At 33.7% G+C, this 18,705-nt stretch overlaps 1 protein-coding gene across 5 annotated transcripts in view; it reads left to right on the forward strand.

The window, feature by feature from the left end:
• Positions 1-18,705, forward strand: part of Lrba (LPS responsive beige-like anchor protein) — a 701,372-nt gene that overhangs the window by 558,726 nt on the left and 123,941 nt on the right. For all 5 annotated transcript variants that reach the window (XM_071614622.1, XM_071614623.1, XM_071614624.1 and 2 more), the window contains one exon: positions 3,224-3,376. In XM_071614622.1, coding sequence (XP_071470723.1) covers positions 3,224-3,376 — 153 coding nt within the window. The remainder of the gene's footprint in view (positions 1-3,223; positions 3,377-18,705) is intronic.

Raw genomic sequence — 18,705 nt, forward strand, 5'->3', positions numbered from 1 at the left:
AAGAATTTCCCTTGTCAGGAATATTCTTGTTTTTCTTGTTTATTTATCAATGACCTTGAATCTTGTTTTTCCATCATATTTATTCAGTATATTTTTACTCAGTGCCCAGTGTGTGTCATTCACCATGGCTGGACTTGAGAGTTTAATGTTGATCAAAGTACATCAAGTCCTCAGACTCATGGAGCCTTCAATTTAGAGTGAGATGCAGACAAGACAATTACAGATTGAGGAGTTCTGTAGTAGGGAAATATGAATGTTCTGACCACCCCAACTTTTACACATTATGTTCTCTTTTGAACTCTCTTTAGAATTATTTGTTTCTACCACTTATTTTATCTTGATAAGTGTATCATTTTGCTGTTTTTTATTAATCTAGATCTGTGTTCTATAGAAGGAAAAACATCCTTCTGTATTCCAAACCCTATCATAGTTCACTACAAAAAGGAAGAACTAAATAATTGATTACTGAAATAATGTGTTATACCACCTTTCATATATATATATATATATATATATATATATATATATATATATGACTTAAATAATCAATTAAAAAGAACTTCTAATAAGTTTTATTCATTAACAAAAGGTAACATTTATATTCTATTTGTATTTTCTGCCTATACTGAAGTCTTCCTACCATTTAGTTTTCTAAAAATACATTATCAGTTAATATATTGGTAACTTAATCACTACTGAAATAGACATAACTTCATTACCACCAATTCAAGTGTATAAGAAACCCTTATTCATATTAGGGTTGTGGAAGATTCATCTATATATATTAGATTGAAGGGCAAAGACCTTCATTAATCAAGACTGGAATGAAAATTTAGGATTATGTAAATCCTTGAAAATTGATCCTTACATCTTTAGTCTACCTTTTTATGAGTCATATCACCATTGTCTAGGATACACGGTCTTTTGGGGGTGGGCAGCCCTCCCAGTCCAAGTTTAGATTGGGAAATATTTGCTGGTGCCGGGGGATTTGCTCCACTAAGTGCAACCTGCATGTTCTGTTAATTGGTTGCTGTAAAGGATACCTTTTTTGATGTATTTTGATACATTTACTGTATGTCCTTGATTTTCAGTTGAAAAAAAACTAAACTCCTGGTTTTAAAACTTGGGAAAAACTAGCACCTAAAATTTAGCTATTGTAATTGTTGTTTTAAATCTCAAGAGGATTATTTCACAGGAGCATGGTGGATACAACAGACAAAGAAGGACCTCATTTTCTAATCAGGAGAGGGTGGAGGTGTTATTGAAATTGAAAGAATAAGTATTTAATTAGAACAAATGCTGCTTTTGATTTTGAATAAACATGGAAAGTCTATTTCTTATTTTTCATTGTAGATAAGATCTGAGTAGTAACATTCCTCTTTAATAGCACAAGTATGATGGGGTGAAAATAAGTTATTTTTGTAAAATCCCTCAAAATTTGAAATTTGTTGAATTTATTAGCAAATTAAGAGTAGAAAGTTATAAAATATCTTCTTCTCATTAGGGTAAATAATAATTACTGCATATTTTTAAAAATTCCTTTTTGTACTTTATTCATAAAATAATTACTATATATACATTATATGTAATGGGCTTATTTTCAGAATAGCCAATTATTTCCTTTGCATGAAAAAACTAAAATTTACATTCAGTTTTTTTTTTTTAAATCACTTGGAATATATGTTAACAACTCCTTTTAAAATGTTAAATGCTCGGGCTGGGGTTGTAGATCAGCAGTAGAGCGCTTGCCCATCATGTGTGAGGCACCACACATAAATAAATAAAATAAAGATCCATTGACAACTAAAATACATATGTATATATATATATTATATATAAATGTTAAATGTTATATGTACTATACAAGTAGAAACCAAGCTTATTTGATGATTAAGTACAGAGACTTTAGAGTTAGAGAAGTCTTGACCCAGGTTCTAAAATTACAATATATTATGCAACCTTGTGTAAGTTTTTGAACCTTAGTTTTTTGAGCATTAGTTCATTTTTAGAGTGGAGATGTACCTTGGTTTGCAAAGTCATTGTGAGGATAAATGTGGAAGGGTTTGTTAAGAGTTCATTTTATCACCTGACTCATACCATGCAGTAAATGTTAGCTTTTACAAATTGGTGATGGCTTTTTGCTGCATAAAACAACATAAAGTATTTTTCAAATTAGACTTTGAGACATTGTTTTTAAAGATGAGAATCTTAAAGGTTTTCTGTGAGCACTGTCTAATTTCATGTATGGTTAAGCTTTTAACAAGATTTTTCCTTTTTAAAAATCCAGTTTAAATGTTTTTCAAATCTAATCATCATGTGGATGTCAGACATTTGGAGGACAAGCTCATTTCTGCTCTGCTTAGTTGATTATTGTGATTGTAAACAAAAGATGTACAATTCAAAGCCGAGCAACATTTCACGTGGATGATGGAAGTGATAATAGCTTAATTCCTGCTGGATCTTTTTTCTCTGCTCTGGCAAGTTCATACTGACCTTGTCCAAAATCTGATGACCTCCCTATTTTACTCAACTATTTGGAAAGCCAGGCCTGCCATAGCTGGCCCTGAGGGGGTATCTGAAAGACCACTGAGCCACTGACCCATGTCAAGACTGGATTTCAAGTCTGATCTACGGGGCCTCTGAAATAGTTATATGTAGGCTTATTGCACACAAAAGCCTAACCAGCTGCATTTTTCTGCTTATTAAAGTGTATTTAAAATGTCATTATTAAAGTCTCATATTTAGTTTATTCACTTTCTTTTGTAGGTGGTTTTCTAGACTAATTATAAATTTTCATTTTTATCACAGTATTTTAAAACTAAATTTGAATGTTTTGAAATTTGAAGAAAGTATACTTAAAGCATGGTAAAAATGTAATAAATTATCTTTTTGGTAGATGAGGAGACTTAGGTAGTAGCATTTTCTGGCAAAAATTCTATGTATTTTATTAAAAACCTGGTTTAGGTTGATGTTACAGCATAGTTATCTCTCTTTATATCTTATAAAACTTCAGTTATTACTCATATGTTGGATTTAAGAATTTTTGAGTTTATAAGCCATATAACATGGATATAGACTAGGAAGATGTTATTCAAATTTGCTTGGATAGGATCTGTCTGTATTAAAAAAAAAACATTCTATATTTATTTTGTTCTTCTTCACAATAGTAAATGAATATCTAGTCAGTATCCTACATTTTATAACATTGTCTTTTTTTATATAGGAGTTGATTCCTGAATTTTATTATCTCCCTGAGATGTTTGTCAACTTCAATAATTATAATCTTGGAGTGATGGATGATGGGACAGTAGTGTCTGATGTCGAACTTCCGCCTTGGGCCAAAACCTCAGAAGAGTTTGTTCGCATAAACAGATTGGTAAGATAGTAATCATCTACTCTGTCATGAGCCTATTCTCAAAGAATCTCTCAGGTGTTGGTGAATAATCATTAACCTTTGCTCTTCTGTACAAAGCTGTAGTTGATAGGGATAACTGAAAATGGCATAAAGGTTCACTAACCGCCATATACATTTATAAAATTTTGTTGGATTGAAAGGTATGGTGGTTTTTTAATTCCTTTATGCAGAATTAGGTTACTTTCATTTACATATGACAGTTTAAAATTATAAGTGAAACTAGAATTATTGGCTTTTTCAAATATGGATTTCTCTTACCAAGAAAGCCATGAAATTTTGTGTGCCCGTTGGAAGGCTATTGAACATTTTGGTGACAGAAACAACATTTTCAAATTATATTCTGTATCTACGTGTTGAAGGAAATCTTCACATTATACTTAGAATATGGAAACTTAAAAACTTAAAAGCATTGTACTCAGTGTGGTTATACCTCTTCAAGAGGTTATACCTCTTCAAGAGGTTATACCTCTTCAGTGTCCTTTTTAATTTCCTGTGTTATATGGATTCTGTATTGTTTATGAGGAAGTATGATGACTTTTCATTTATAATCAAGCAAAGAAATTATTGTATTTTGGCTTTCTAGGTGGCATTCCTTACCTTTTATACACCAACAATTTCATTTTTACCTTCCATATCTTAATTATAATTCCATTATTATTGAAATTTCACATTTTATATATATTGGAAGTTATGCAGGGGGGTGTGGAAAGAAAATAGGCTTTGTAGTTAGGCCGGATTTCCCAGTTATGAATCATATTTTTTATTATAGTACCCTGGGCAGTTTCACCTCTGAGCCATAATTTCCTCATTTGTAATTTCAAAATTATAAGATTGTAATTTTGTATGTAAATCGTAATTTTGTATGTACCTAGAACATTCTATGTTATATAGTAGATGCTCATAAAATAGTACATAATATTATTGTGTATACACCAGTAAGATGTTTTTTGATATTGGTTGGATAGTATCTGTGTATCCTATTTTGAGGCACATAGCGTTTTCCTTTTATCATAAACTGTTTGGAAGAGTCTAAGTTATTATAATTAATTGAGAACCCAAGACAGCATTTAACTCTGAAAGATATAGAAGGATATACCAAACTTTTAAATGTGACAGTTGCCTATGGTTGTGTGCCTCTCCCAGAGGCATATACAAGTGAAAAGAAGATGTATTTATATTATGACCTTTTTTTCTTTTAGTAGTTGTTCTCTCTTTAGAAAAAAAATTGTAGTTATAGATAGGCAGCAAGCCTTTATTGTATTTGATCATTTTTATGTGGTGCTGAGGATCCAACCCAGTGCCTCACATGTGCTAGGCATCACTCTGCCACTGAACTATAGCCCCAGCCCCTAGTGGTTGTTCTTTTAAAATAGATTTATTGTTGTTATTTTTAGGTATATATGAGAGTAGAGTATCTTTTGACATACATACATGGTAAAATAGATTTATTGAGATATAATTTTCATGCCATAAAACTCAACTTTTAAAAGGTATTATTTATTCCAATTTAATACATTCCTGCAGTTGTGTATCCATCACTACTATCCAGCTTTAGAACACTCAGACCACAAGTTTTGTTGTGCTACTTTGTAGTCAGCCTCTGCTCCCACTCCTAGCCCAGGTAACCATTGATTTTCTCTATAGTTTTGCTTTGCTTTTCTAGGAATTTTATATTAATTGCATCATACAACATTCCCTTTTGTGCCTGGCTTGTTTCTCTTATCACAATGTTTTTGAGATTCATCCACCTTAGTTCATAAAGCAGTAGTTCCTTTCCTTCTATTGCTGCATGGTACTCCATTGTACCACATTTTGAACCTCATATCACATTTTGTTTCTCTTTTTACTGTTAATGGACTTTTTTTTTTCTCAGTGTGGGGTATTGTGAGTGTTTGCATATAAATCTTAGCATCAGTATCTGTTTTTATTTCTGGTGGAGTGAAATTCCTAGGTTATATGATAAGAATATGTTCACTTTATATACGATTTTGTATTCCCACCAGCAATGTACGAAGGTCTAGGTTTTCCAAAGTCCTTCCCAAGACTTCGTATTGTTAGCCTTATTTATTTTAGTCATTCTAATAGCTATCTCATTGTTACTTTATTTATACAACTCTAATGATTAATAATATTGGTCTTTTTTTATAGGCTTATTTGCGAGTCATATATGTTCTTTGGTAAATTATCTGTTCAGATCTCTTGCCTTTAAATTGGACTGTTTCCTTTTATTATTAAATTATAAGAGATCTTTATATGTTCTCCATCATAGTCCTATATCCAAAATAGGTTTTGCAAATATTTTTCTACTAGTTTATGGCTTATCTTTTCATTTTTTAATGGTATCTTTTGAATCAGCATTAAAAAAAAAAAAGTCTTAGGGGACCAGAGATGTAGCTCAGTGGTAGAGCATTAAATTAATATTCATGTAGCCCTGGGCTCAGTCCCTAGCATGGCAAAAATATATATATTAGACATAAAATAATGTTTACATAATAATGTATGAAAAAAGAAAGTATCCTCCCCATTCTTGAGAATATTTAAAAAAACATATTGATTGTCTTATTATTAAAATACAGTTTAAAATTCTAGGTCTCCGACTGGGAATGTAGCTCAGTGATTGGAAGCTAGCATAACATGCATGAAGCCCTGGTTTTGATCCCCAGCACATCTAAAAAAATTAAATAAAATGAAAGTTTAAGTCTCAAGAGAACTAACTCTATTAATCATTACCATGATTAGTATTATAAAAAGTACAACAAGATTTGGTGGTGTGTTTGCTTCACTTAAAAAAATCTGAAAAGCAGAAACATTTGAATGAGTTACATTTAAAAATTTTCATCGGCCTTTTGACAATTAAAATTTAATTGTGTAAATTGAGGTAAGCCACTTTCCTGACAGTATCACCCCCCTCTGCTCCACTGCCCTCAACTCGGAAAACCCAGGTCTTTTTGAAACAGGTTTCTCGAGGCATCAAGGAAACAACTGCAGCTTACCCAATTGTTTTCCAATCAGATTTGGGTTTTGGCTACCCATGCTCTAAACTCAGACATGACTTTGAAATTATATACAAAATAGTATTCTATGAAATGAACTACCTGTTTATTGTCACTCATTATTGTTTACTTACCTAATTTTGCCAGAGATTTTTATTCCAGGAAGTTTCATAGATGCCTTTATACTTTAGGTTCCAAATTAACTTGCATTCTGAAACAGAACTGATTAAATTCACTGCAAATCAAATGCATTTGTAGTTTGGAATTGTATATTTATATCTCTGATCATTTGCATTCATAATTAGGAAAGGTATCAATTTTATATATGTGTGTGTCTTCATGAAAGAATTTAATCATTCAAAAATATTTGTTATTCACTTATGATGAACAAAGCTTTCCCACAGTACAGTTCATATTGATGCATTTTATAATTTCCTATTAACTTTCTATCAGTGACTAAATTGTTATTTTATGTATCTGTTAGCATGTTATCACATAAGGGTTTTATCTCCCTCTTCTTTTTGCTTTCCCTCTTCAGTTCCACAGATTTTATGCAATGATTGTAGCTCATGAAATGCATACTACTTTGATCTGTGACCTTTTTGTGGTGCTAATCGGGTTCCTGATATCATTATACCTTACTCATTAATCATATTTCCTGCAGCCCGTCAGGCAGCCAGACAGCACAAGTCCCTGTTTTCAGCCCTCTGTTGGCAGGTTTCTGCTTTTCCAGATTATTACAGACGATACTTTGGCTTCTCATAGCCAGAGCCACATCAAGCTGTGTGTTACAATTAAAGTCAGATGGTCCTCAGGTTGAACAGGGATATAGTGTTGCAGCTGTCTCTCTTCCTGGAACAAACCAGCACTAAGAACAGATGATCTATAGGACAGTGAATAATAACAGATTGCACAACACTTGGCTGGTAGAAAGGAAGCACAGAATTAATTAACTGACACAATTTAAGATACTCAGCATATCTTTTAAAAGTGTTTGGTTGCCTAAATATTAATTCAAGGTGATAGGACATTTTTAGGAGCATGATTCCGTGGATGAACTAGTAGTGTTACATTTTCAATTTGTATTAGAGGTACATAACTACCATCTTACCTAACTGTTTTCATCCCCAGAGCTTTCTGTAAATGAAGTTCTAAATGTAGCATTGACAAATTGGTTAAGTGATGCACCCATGAACAGAAAATACAATCTTACGTATTTTAGAAGGAAAACTTACCTAAGTTTGATTAGTCTTTCAAACAAATAAATATATTCTCTTTGTTCTGAACAGTTGAAGTCAGAGTAAAATCAAGGCAGTTTTAATGATATTCCTGAGATTGGTCTGTGTTATCTGAATGGGGGTGGGGAGACATCTTTATTCCAAATACTACTTTAGAAATATAAATAAGAAACAGACTTTAATACTTTAAAGTAATATAAACATGTATGAGTTCAGAATGCTCATCAGTTATCTCTGATGATATAATGTCAGTGTTATGGACCTGTATTAAATTGCCTCTTATAACCCTGAAGTTTTAAGTAAGAGACCAAAAAAATCACACTGAGCAATAGGACTATTGCTAAAGTTTTCAAAGTGGAGCATTTTGTTTTAGTCAAAATATACATAATTTATTCAAATTATAACAACACTAATTCATTTACTGTGCACCTTTCCATGACTCAGCACTATTAGACTCGATGAATAAGATGGATGATATGGCTACTCTTTGGATATTACCTCCTTTTAGATGCCTGTTGAAATAGAGAGCTTCTCACAGCTGGGGGTAGCAGGAACCCAGGAAGGGAGTGATCTTCCCGAGGTTACCACTTAGAATCCCATTACTTTCCTGTATCTTCTGTCGCTTTTGTCTTCTCTCTTGCATTATGGTGACACAGTCACTTGATGGAGAAAGTAAAGTAAAATAAAATGAGTGTGTTATCTCCTTTCCATTATCATCAGAGGATATATGGACAAATTAAAATGGATGTGATCTTTTTATAGTATTATAGTATTATTTTTCCTATCCATTGTTAAAATTAAATCTATTCAGCTTAAGCCTTCATAGATATTATGTCTCAGAATGAATTAGGTCAGTCTTTTATAACTTTTACTTTTGAATAGAAGTGCACAATTCTCAAGTGATAATACCACAGTTGAGACTAAGAATCATGTATCCCTAATGAAAAAGTGTGGGTAAATGGCATTTAAAAACCTTTCTTCCAGGCAACACATTTTCTCTTTCTTAGACTTGAATTGCCAGAAGTTAACATGCTTTTTTTTTTTTTTTCATATTGTTCCTTTTCTAGTTTCCTTTCCATTTTCCACATTAATGATGATATAAAGAATGTAGATAGCCGTGGTGCTGCAGTGGGTAACTGAATTTCTCAACCAGGGATCTCACCCTTCTGTCCCCTTTCCCTCCCCCAGTGCAGTAGTCAGGTCTGAATCCCTGGGGAATGTGGGCAGAAGTGTATGCAGTTTGAAAAACATAGAAAATGACTATTGTTTGGTCCTGACGTTTAATTTGCTGTGCAATATTTAGTTTAAAACAGGAGGATGCCTAAATAAGTGGAAAAAAAGATGTAACATGTTGATAGATTGTTAATTCTCCCTAAAGATATTTATAAATTCAACATAAAAACAAATCCAAGTATCATCAGGTGTGTTTTGTTTTGACAGAACATGACAAACTGATTCTGAAGGAGAGGGCCAACAGAGCCAAAATCCTAAGAACAATAATAAGTTTCAGAGGGACTTGCTTTATCAGATATCAAGAATTATTGTAATGCTATAATAATTAGGACAATTTAGAAGTAACAGACTAAGGGAAGTGAATTTTAAAAATCTACAAATTGACCAGGACATATAAAGTAACTTTATCTATTATAGAGCTGGTATTACCCATGTGAGGGGAAAGGAAGGACTTTTCAAATTGTACTGAGATAGTTAGTAATTTTCTAGGGCTGCTGTAGCAGTCGAAATTTACTGTCTTATAGTTTTGGAGGCTGCAATTCCAAAATCAAGGTTCAGCAGGGTTGGTTCCTTCTGGAGGCTGTGAAGGAAGGATCTGTTCCAGAATCTCTTGGCTGTGTTCTCCTTGTGTTGTCTTACATCATCTTGCCTCTATGCATGTTAGTCTGTGTGCCCAAATTCTCTTTTTATAAGCACCCCAGTTATATTGGATTAAGGACCTAAAAATATGAATTTTATGGGGGACGCAATTCAACCTTTGACTGGTTTTTGGATGTTAAACCAAGCTTGCATTCCTTGAGCATATCACACTTGGATGGTATAATTATTTTGATACCTTCTAGATTTTTTTGTTGTTACTATTTTCCTGAAGAATTGTTACTTTGAGGATTTTTGCATCTGTATTCATGAGGTATCTTGGTATGTAGTTTTCTTTTCTTGTGATGTCTTTGACTTTATTGTCAGAGTAAAACTGGTTTTAGAGGATGAGATAAAGCAATGTTTCCTCTTCCTCTTCTTTCTGAGAGAATTTGTGAACAGTTGACATTATTCTTAATATTTGGTGGAATTTATCATCAACACTCTTTGGGCATGGACTTTTCTTTGTGAGAAGACCTCAGATTACCAATTCAATTTCTTTCTTTCTTTCTTTCTTTCTCTCTCTCTCTCTCTCTCTCTCTCTCTCTCTCTCTTTCTTTCTTTCAAAGAGAGAGAGAGAAGAGAGAAAGAGAGAAGAGAGAGAGAATGTTTTAATATTTATTTTTCAATTTTTGGTGGACACAACATCTTTATTTTATTTTTATATGGTGCTGAGGATCGAACCCAGCGCCCTGCGCATGCCAGGCGAGCACGCTACTGCTTGAGCCACATCTCCAGCCCTACCAATTCAATTTCTTTAATTATTGTATGTCTATTCAGATTTTCCCTCCTCCTCCTCCCCCTCCCCCTCCTTCTTCTCCTCCCCTCTCCCTCCTCCTCCTCTTCTTCTTCCTTCTTCCTTCTTCCTCCTCCTCCCTCCTCCTCCTCCTTCTTCTTCTTTCTTTCTTTTTTCTTTCCTCCTCCTCCTCCTCCTCCTCCTCCTCCTCCTCCTCCTCCTCCTTCTTCTTTCTCCTTCTTTCTTTCTCCTTCTTTCGTTTTCCTTCTTCTTCTTTACCAGAGATTGAACTCACAAGCCCTAAACCACTGAGCCACATCCCCAGCCCTTTTTTATATTTTATTTAGAGACAGGGTCTCACTGAATTGCTTAGCGCCTCGCTTTTGCTGAGGCTGGCTTTGAACTTTCTATCCTCCTGCCTCAGAGCTGCTGGAATGACAAGCGAGTGCCACCATGACTGGCCAGATTTTCTCTTTTTCTTGAATCAGTTTTAGTAATTTGTGTCTCTTTTGGAATTTGTTTGTATAGTCTAAGTTGTCTAGTTTACTAATATGAAATTGTTCATAATATGCTTTATTATTATTTTAATTTATCTAATATTTTTATTTGAATATTGTTTTATGGCTTTCATTCACCTTAGAATGTTTTCTGTTATTTCTTGTGATTCTGTTTTTTGACTAATCATTATTTAGATATATTTTGCTTAGTTTCCAGATATTTGGGAATTTTCCAAATTTCTTTGTTTTTATTTCTATTTTCAATTTCATTGTGATTGAAGAATCTACCCTGTATGAGTTTTGGTTGTTTAAAATGTCCTGAGACATGTTATATGACCTACCATATGGTTTAGATTGGAAAATTCTCCATATGCTCTTAAAAAGAATGGGTACACTGATATTATTGACTCTTTTATGAATGTCAGTTAATCAAGTTGGTTTATTGTGTTTAGGAACTTCTATATCTTTGCCAATTTTCTGTTTAATTTCATCCATTTTTGCTAATGGGATATTGGAGTCTCCAAGTATTGTCAATTATGTCATTTTTTGTTTTATATAATTTTGGGCTCTGTATTAAGTGTGTGTATTTGTTCCCTGTGGTTTTTGTAACAAATGACCACTAATATTCGGTGGCTTACAACAACAGAAATTTATTCATCATTGTTCCAGAGGCTAGAAATCTGTAATCAGTGTCATATTCCCTCTAGCAAATACCTGCTTCTGACTTCACACTCTCTTCTTTCTAGTCAAATCTATATCTCCCCCTCCTGCCAGCTCCCATCTTATAAGGATACTTGTGATTACATTTAGGGTCCTTCCTGATTATCCAGGAGAATCTTACAATCTTAAGATCCACAGCTAAACACATTGCAAAGTCCCCTTTCCCATATAAGGTCACATTTACAGGTTCCAGGTATTATAACCTGATGACTTCCTAATTTTGGAGGGTGTCATTTTTCAACCAACCATAGTGAAATATATGCTCATAATTGACCTGTTTTTCTAGTGAATAAATTTTTTGTTATAAACTGTTTCCTTTTTTTCCTGTTGATTTCATTGTCTGTGTTGCCAGATGTTATGGAGCTACTCTCGTCTTTATGGTTACTGTTTGAATCGTATTCTTTGCTCCATTCTTTTATTTTCAGTGTATTTTGGCTTTACAGCTGAAGTGTGTCTTTTGTAAACAGCATATTGTTAAATTATGTTATGTATCCAGACTGGTATTCTCTGCTATTTGATGAAATGTTTACTCCATCCACATTTAATGCTACCATTGATATGGTCAGATTCACGTGTTCCATTTTGCTAGTTATTTTTTTAGTATTGAGTCTTTCTGTTTATTCCTCCTTCTTTTGTATTAAGTGTATATTTCTGGTCTATAAATTATTTTACTTAAAACTTTTTTTAACTGTTTTCTTCATGATGGCTCCTAGGACTACAATATGAATCCTAAATTATCACAGTCTACTTTAGATTAATATTAACTTAGTTCCAGTAAAATATAGTGACTTTGCTCTGATTCAGCTCCACCCCTCCCCTAACTTTGTATTGTTATTTTCATACATATTACATCTATATACTCACTGTAGTTTTATATGTACTGCTTTATATAATATCACATATAAAACTACTAGAGAATTTAAGAGAAGAGGGCTGGGGATATAGCTCAATTGGTAGAGTACTTGCCTTGCATGCACCAGGCCCTGGGTTCAATCCCCAGCACCACCCCCCCAAAAAAAGAATTTAAGAGAAGAAAGGAGGAAAAGTACCTGTTAACTTTGTTTACTACTTTTACTTTGATGGGAATATTCTAAAATGAATAGAAGAGTGTCTCAGACATTCAGTATCATCTACCCCATAAATTACAGGATAATAATCATATATTGAAAGTTCCATAGGCTACGTTTCTGGGCTTACAAGTGTGCCCACCACCCCTGGCTCACCATTTCCCTTTAAATGAGTCTTTTTATGAAATGTATTGCACGGAGAATTCTCAGCTTACATTCTGACACTCAATTTCTGGACACTCATAGTTGTATGTTAATTCATGTGTTTCCTATGGTGCCTTGAAAAGTTATCGAGATGCATAGAATTTTTTGTCTTCAGCTAAAATGACCCACGTTCCTCTGCTTACTTTTAGCTTTTTGTCAGTATTCAGAGTCAGCTTCTGTGTAAGCTGTCACTTTTCTCTGTCTGGGGTTTCCACCTTCTCTTTCATGTTACTTTGTACATACATGGCAAGTTTACAAGCCTGAGACATGGCCCTGCCTCACCATTGAAGTTCATAAACGTAGTACTTGTTTTCCTCCTAACCTTTGGTTGCTTTGAATTTGGTTTTATTCTGGGTTCTCTGAACACTTGAAATCTGAGTTTTGAATAAATGAGATATAAACCATAGTTTTGTTTAGTGACACATTATTGTGCACTGTATAAGTGAAATGAAATTTTTTTTATATTTTTATTAATGCATTATGGTTATATGTAATAGCAGAGTTCATTTTGACATAATCATACATGCATGGAATGTAATTTGCTCCATTTCAGTTCCTAGTGTGTCCTCTTTTTCTCCCACTTCTCCTTCTCCCTGTTCCTCTTCCTCTATTCTTCTGGTTTACATTCTATTTATTTTTTAATTGGTGCTTTATAGGTATACCTAAAGGTGGAATTTACTGTGGCATATTTATATGTACATAGCATAATTTGGCCAGTTCTGTCTGCAGTTCCTCCCTTTTCCTGTTCCTCCTCCTCTCCCCACAATCCTCTTCCTCTGTGCCATTGATCTCCCTTTTTATTCATGATTAAAAAATATTCAAATCCATTGTTTATTCTGGAGTAATTTCTACATCTTCCTACCATATTATCACTTAATATTCCTTAAAATATCTACATTAAATAGTAACAAAACCTTTTTTTTTTTTTTTTGCAGTGTTAGGCAAGCATTTTATCACTGAGCTCCATACACAACCCCAATGAAAACATTTTTAAAATTTGGAAAGAAACACATAAAATTCTATTATATCCATTATATCCATGTATATTTCATCTATATAATTGAAAGGGTTGTATGATAACGATTGCTCTGCCCATAGTTTCCAACCTCAATGATAGCACCAGAAGTGTGGGGGATGCCAGCTTTCTTCCTCTTGCTGATGCAGTAACCATCATGGCTGTGCTTCTTGCTTCTAGTCAGAGTTACTCCACATGCTTCTCTTAAGCACAACAGTGCCTGCCGCATTTATTCCTTCTCATTGCAGTATAAGCCTGCCCTACTCCTCTTTTAACAAAACGATATCCTAACACTCATAACTGTATCCTTCCTACTACTGCTCCCTCAAAAAAACAAAATAATTCAAAAACCTGAAACAGCCTTTCTCAAAAACTCATCTTCCTTGAAATCTTTGAGAAATGCCCCTGTATCCTATGGCCTTTCCACCAATCCATTCTCAATCTGATTTTGTATCCATGTGAATTATTGGCTGTTATTCTCCTTACCCAGTAGACCTCTGTGCTTGCTTTGTATGTACAGAATCCTGGTTTCCAGTGTAAACTATATCCTTCACAGCAATGTGGTGCACAGAAAACAATTTGCATTAGAATTTCCTGAAGTACATTAATTCACTTATTCAACAAATATTTATTGAGTACCTATCCTATACTATCCTAGTGAATAAAGTCTTGATCAGGGAAAATAGAGATAAAAATCCACCCTACATTCAAAACAGTAAAGAAAAAGATGGACTTATAATAAATAGTATTGGTTAGCCATATAGAAAAAATAGCCTTAGGTCTGTTTTTCATACTAGCAACTAAGTGATTAAATACCTAAATGTGAAAAAGTTCAACAAATGCTAGAACACCGCCTTAGTGACTTTTTGTATAATCTGGGAGTAGAAAAGCTTTCCCAACTATTATTCAAAATCTAAAAGTCATTGAAGAAAGGACTGATCTTTTAGATTACATATGAATAAGTAACTTGGGAAAACGTATCAAAAGGAAAGTCAAAAGATAAATGACAAACCAATTTAAAAATATTTAGAATTTAAAATTTAGGAAAAATGTACGTAAATCAGAACATTCATATAGTATACTTTATTTATGAAGAACTCCTAAAATTTGTAAATAAATAAACCCAACAATCTATCAGAAATAGGGGCAACAGTTCACTAATTCACTGAAAATAAATGTCACCATTCTTTAATTATAGAAAAAATATACAACTTCACTCATAATAAAGGAAATATAAAATATATTAAAATCACATCTTTACCTTTTAGACTGGCAAAATTTCAAAAATTTACCTAAATACTCTTGATGAGGTGGTAGGAAAGGAGACATTTTCCTACACTGCTGATGGAAATGTAAAATGTTCAAAGACCAAAGCACAAATGGCATATTCACAGTTGAATCTGTTTCTTTTATAGTTTTGATATAATTTTAATAGCTTTGAATAGATTTGATATATTAAATGTTTTGATATAAATTTAAAATAGAATTTAAAAGGGGGACAATTAAGTTCCTAAAGTGAGGAGACATTGAAATAAATGACCTTTGTCAAGTTGATGGCATAATTGCACAGAGAACAGTTACTTCAATAACTTTAAAAGCAGTGTTTTGACCGTATTCCTTGTAGGGCATTCTCTAATAAGAACCAGAAGAAATTTTAACCTTGTCCTGATTTTATTTTCTAGGTAATTTTGGTATAGTCTTTTGAAACTATTCAGTGTATTATAGATTAGGCAAACAAGTGAATGAATGTGTTAATGTCTTCAAACTCAGCATTTTCAATATAAGAGGTGTAAGTGTAAAATCCATAAAAACCAAAAAAATCGCATAGCAGTCTGACAGTGGCAACTTTTTTTACACCTGAAACTTGATTATTTTCATGTACCAATTTGTTGATGAATATTTTTGTTATCTTGCAAAAAACAAACTTGGAAGTGGCATCAAAATGATTTAGCATGAGGAATTTAACTGTTAAGGAATCATTTCTTCTTTCTCACCCGCAGTTTCTCTCTAAGCCAAACTGTGTGGGGATCCAAATGTAAGCAAAAAATCACTTTATAGTAACATTGATTTAGAATACAAGGGAGCATTGGATAATCTTAATTCATTAAGCCGTGTTTTTTCAGTGTTTACACTCTTAGGTTCTGGGAATATAAAGGCCATAAAACAGACAAGCTCTCTGCCCTTGTGAAATGACATGTAAATTCCAAGGACTTTTTTTTTTTTTTTTTTTGAGTTGGAGGTTCTCACTATGTTGCCAGGCTGGCCCTGAACTCCTAGGCTTACACCATCCTTCTGCCTTAGTCTCCTGAGTGGCTCGGAGTACATGTGTGTGCCCTGTGCCTGGCTACAAACTCCAGAGGAACATAATGGCCTTGTTAGCCTGAAGCTTCTGTTTCTAGTACACTCATACAATATCTGCTACGTAAATCAGAACATTCATATTTATGTGGTGGTGCACCCTGTTTTCTAGGGCCATTGAGGACACACTGTCACGTTTACTTTCTAGGCTTCCCTTGCCTCCACGTTGACTGCCCCACTTTGGTTAAGCCTTTCTTAAACAGGGCATGATAGTCTTAAAACACATTCATTAAAAACTCACTCCAAAGACTATGACTGGAATTTGGATATTCTTCCCAGATTATTACTTGGACTGTTATTTTACAGCTGGCTGATCTTATTCAAGTTCAGTTTTTCATAATTTCTTAATTTCAACATTTTAAAAAATCCTCGAAATACCTTCATATACTGACATTCAGGGAAATAAACAAAACCCCATTTGTAGTTAACAGTGCTTGATGAGAGCATGTAAAGTTCTTTAGAAGTTAAAAGTAAGAAAAGGAGAGGGTAGAAGGACAAATACTTTTTTACAATGAAAAAGGAGAGGACTAGGAAGTCCACTCTTTGCTTTTTCATTTTTAATCTTCATGTAAATTATCACAGGAGTGTGCTGCCAATTCCAGCTGGAAGTCACCATTTCTGCCAGGAGCTAATGCTAATGGCTGGAGACTAGAAGTGAGACCAGCGGGCTCACAATATGAGACTGGAAGTTTAATTCACAGAGGAACCCTTGCTTGTACCTCGTTGCCACCAATGCTTTCAGTGGTAGTACTCTGTGGGGCTGAGAAGAAAGAAGTTGCTTCCAATCCTCCCCTGCCTTTGTTGCTGGCCCCGGGCCATGTCACCTGCAGCAGCACTATTTCTGAAAAGCAGCATCTCTTCTGTGAGTTTTGTTCTGTTCTGGATGCTTTCATGCAGCTCTGCACAGGGTTACCCAATAAATGACTGCTTACTGTGGTATTTATGTCTGTTTGATTTGCCGGTAACTGGTATATATCCAACAGATTTTTTTTCTAGCAAAGAATTTTGTGTATACTGGCAAATTTCCTTGAATGAGTAACCAGAGAGTGACCTCCCCCACTCTCCCCACCCCAAGAAAAAGAAAAAAGGAAGTGGATTGCCACATGCTTTTCCACCATGACTTTTTTATTATTATTATTATTTTTTAAGATGGTTGAACTGTTTCCTTTCACTCTATATTCTAGAATTATCATTAGAAGATGAAGAAACTTTAGGATGGATATCATAGTACTTGTAATGCTAGGAAACAATGAGTTTTGTGTATGAATATAAAAGATAGGCCTTTTTACTTAACATTAACAGTTATTCCAAAAAGTGTTAGAATATTTTTCTGTACTAGGTAGATATTCTGATCCTTATTTTTAAGCAAAGGTAAATTTAGTTTTCATTATTTCTATAACATTAAATATGTTCAATTAAATGACATGATTATAGTATCCAATTTTTATTTTATATGAACATTTATCTCTCAAATTGTTAGATCAGTTCTTGAATTTCTTTTCTTCTCTCTTTTTATCTTTTGTTCTTTCTTTCATTTGATATTTTGAGTTTTTTGCTTATATACCTATACCCTCCTAAAATAATTTATTTCAAACATTAACCGTAGACATTATTTTTAAATAAGTTCTTTTTTATATATTTTAATAAAAATTTCAAATTTATAAAAACTTGCAAATATAACACATTGTTTATCCAGATTCACTATTAATAACATCCCCCAACCCCTGCTGCTTTTATTATGGGTTTTCTCCCTTCCTCCCTCCCTCTGTCATCCTCTCATTAGTCTCCCTGTATATACACACACCCCTAATACACAGAATATTTTTACTGAATCTGCTCAGGGTACGTTCCATACTTCTTAGCCTCTTACCCCTAAGTATTTTAACATTTCCTACGAATAGTGAATTTTTTTAATGTAACTCTGGTTTACTTAGCCGTTTCATAAATTTGATGTAATGTTTTTGTCTCATCTCATGTATCAATACTGTTAGTTGAGCAAATAATGCTTTTTATAGAATTTACTCTAAGATTGAAGCTCTAATACAGACTGTTACTGCTTTTAGTTGACAGGCAAATCCTCAGTAATAACTTCCCCTGCAGCTGTACTTGCATTAATCTCCTTAGGCTTCCATACCAAAGTACCATACACTGGGTAGCTTAAAAACAGAAATGTGTTGCCTCTCAGTTCTGAGACTGAAAATCTGAGATGAAGGTATCTATAGGACAGCTTCCTATGGAGGTACAGGGAAAAATCTGTTCCAGTTTTCTCTGCTGGCTTCCAGTTAGGTCTTTGGCTTGTGGCAGCCTTAACTCTAGTCTTCCCATGGCATTCTCCCTTTGTCTCTGACCCTGTTTTATAAGGACAACAGTTATGTTAGATGAGGATTTCATTGTAACTTCATTTTAGTGAGATTACCTCTGTAAATAGTCTGTCTCCAAGTAAGATCCCATTCTGAGGTACCGAGGGTTAGGATTCCAACATATGGAGTTGTGTTGGAAAGAGTGTCACTCAACCCACGGCACCTTCTTAATTAACTGCCTTTCCCAAAACATTCTTTGAAGCAGTCTTTTGATAATGTATTCACTTTGTGTG

Source organism: Marmota flaviventris, chromosome 7 (assembly GCF_047511675.1).
Source record: "Marmota flaviventris isolate mMarFla1 chromosome 7, mMarFla1.hap1, whole genome shotgun sequence".
In the NCBI taxonomy this organism is placed as follows: domain Eukaryota; kingdom Metazoa; phylum Chordata; class Mammalia; order Rodentia; family Sciuridae; genus Marmota; species Marmota flaviventris.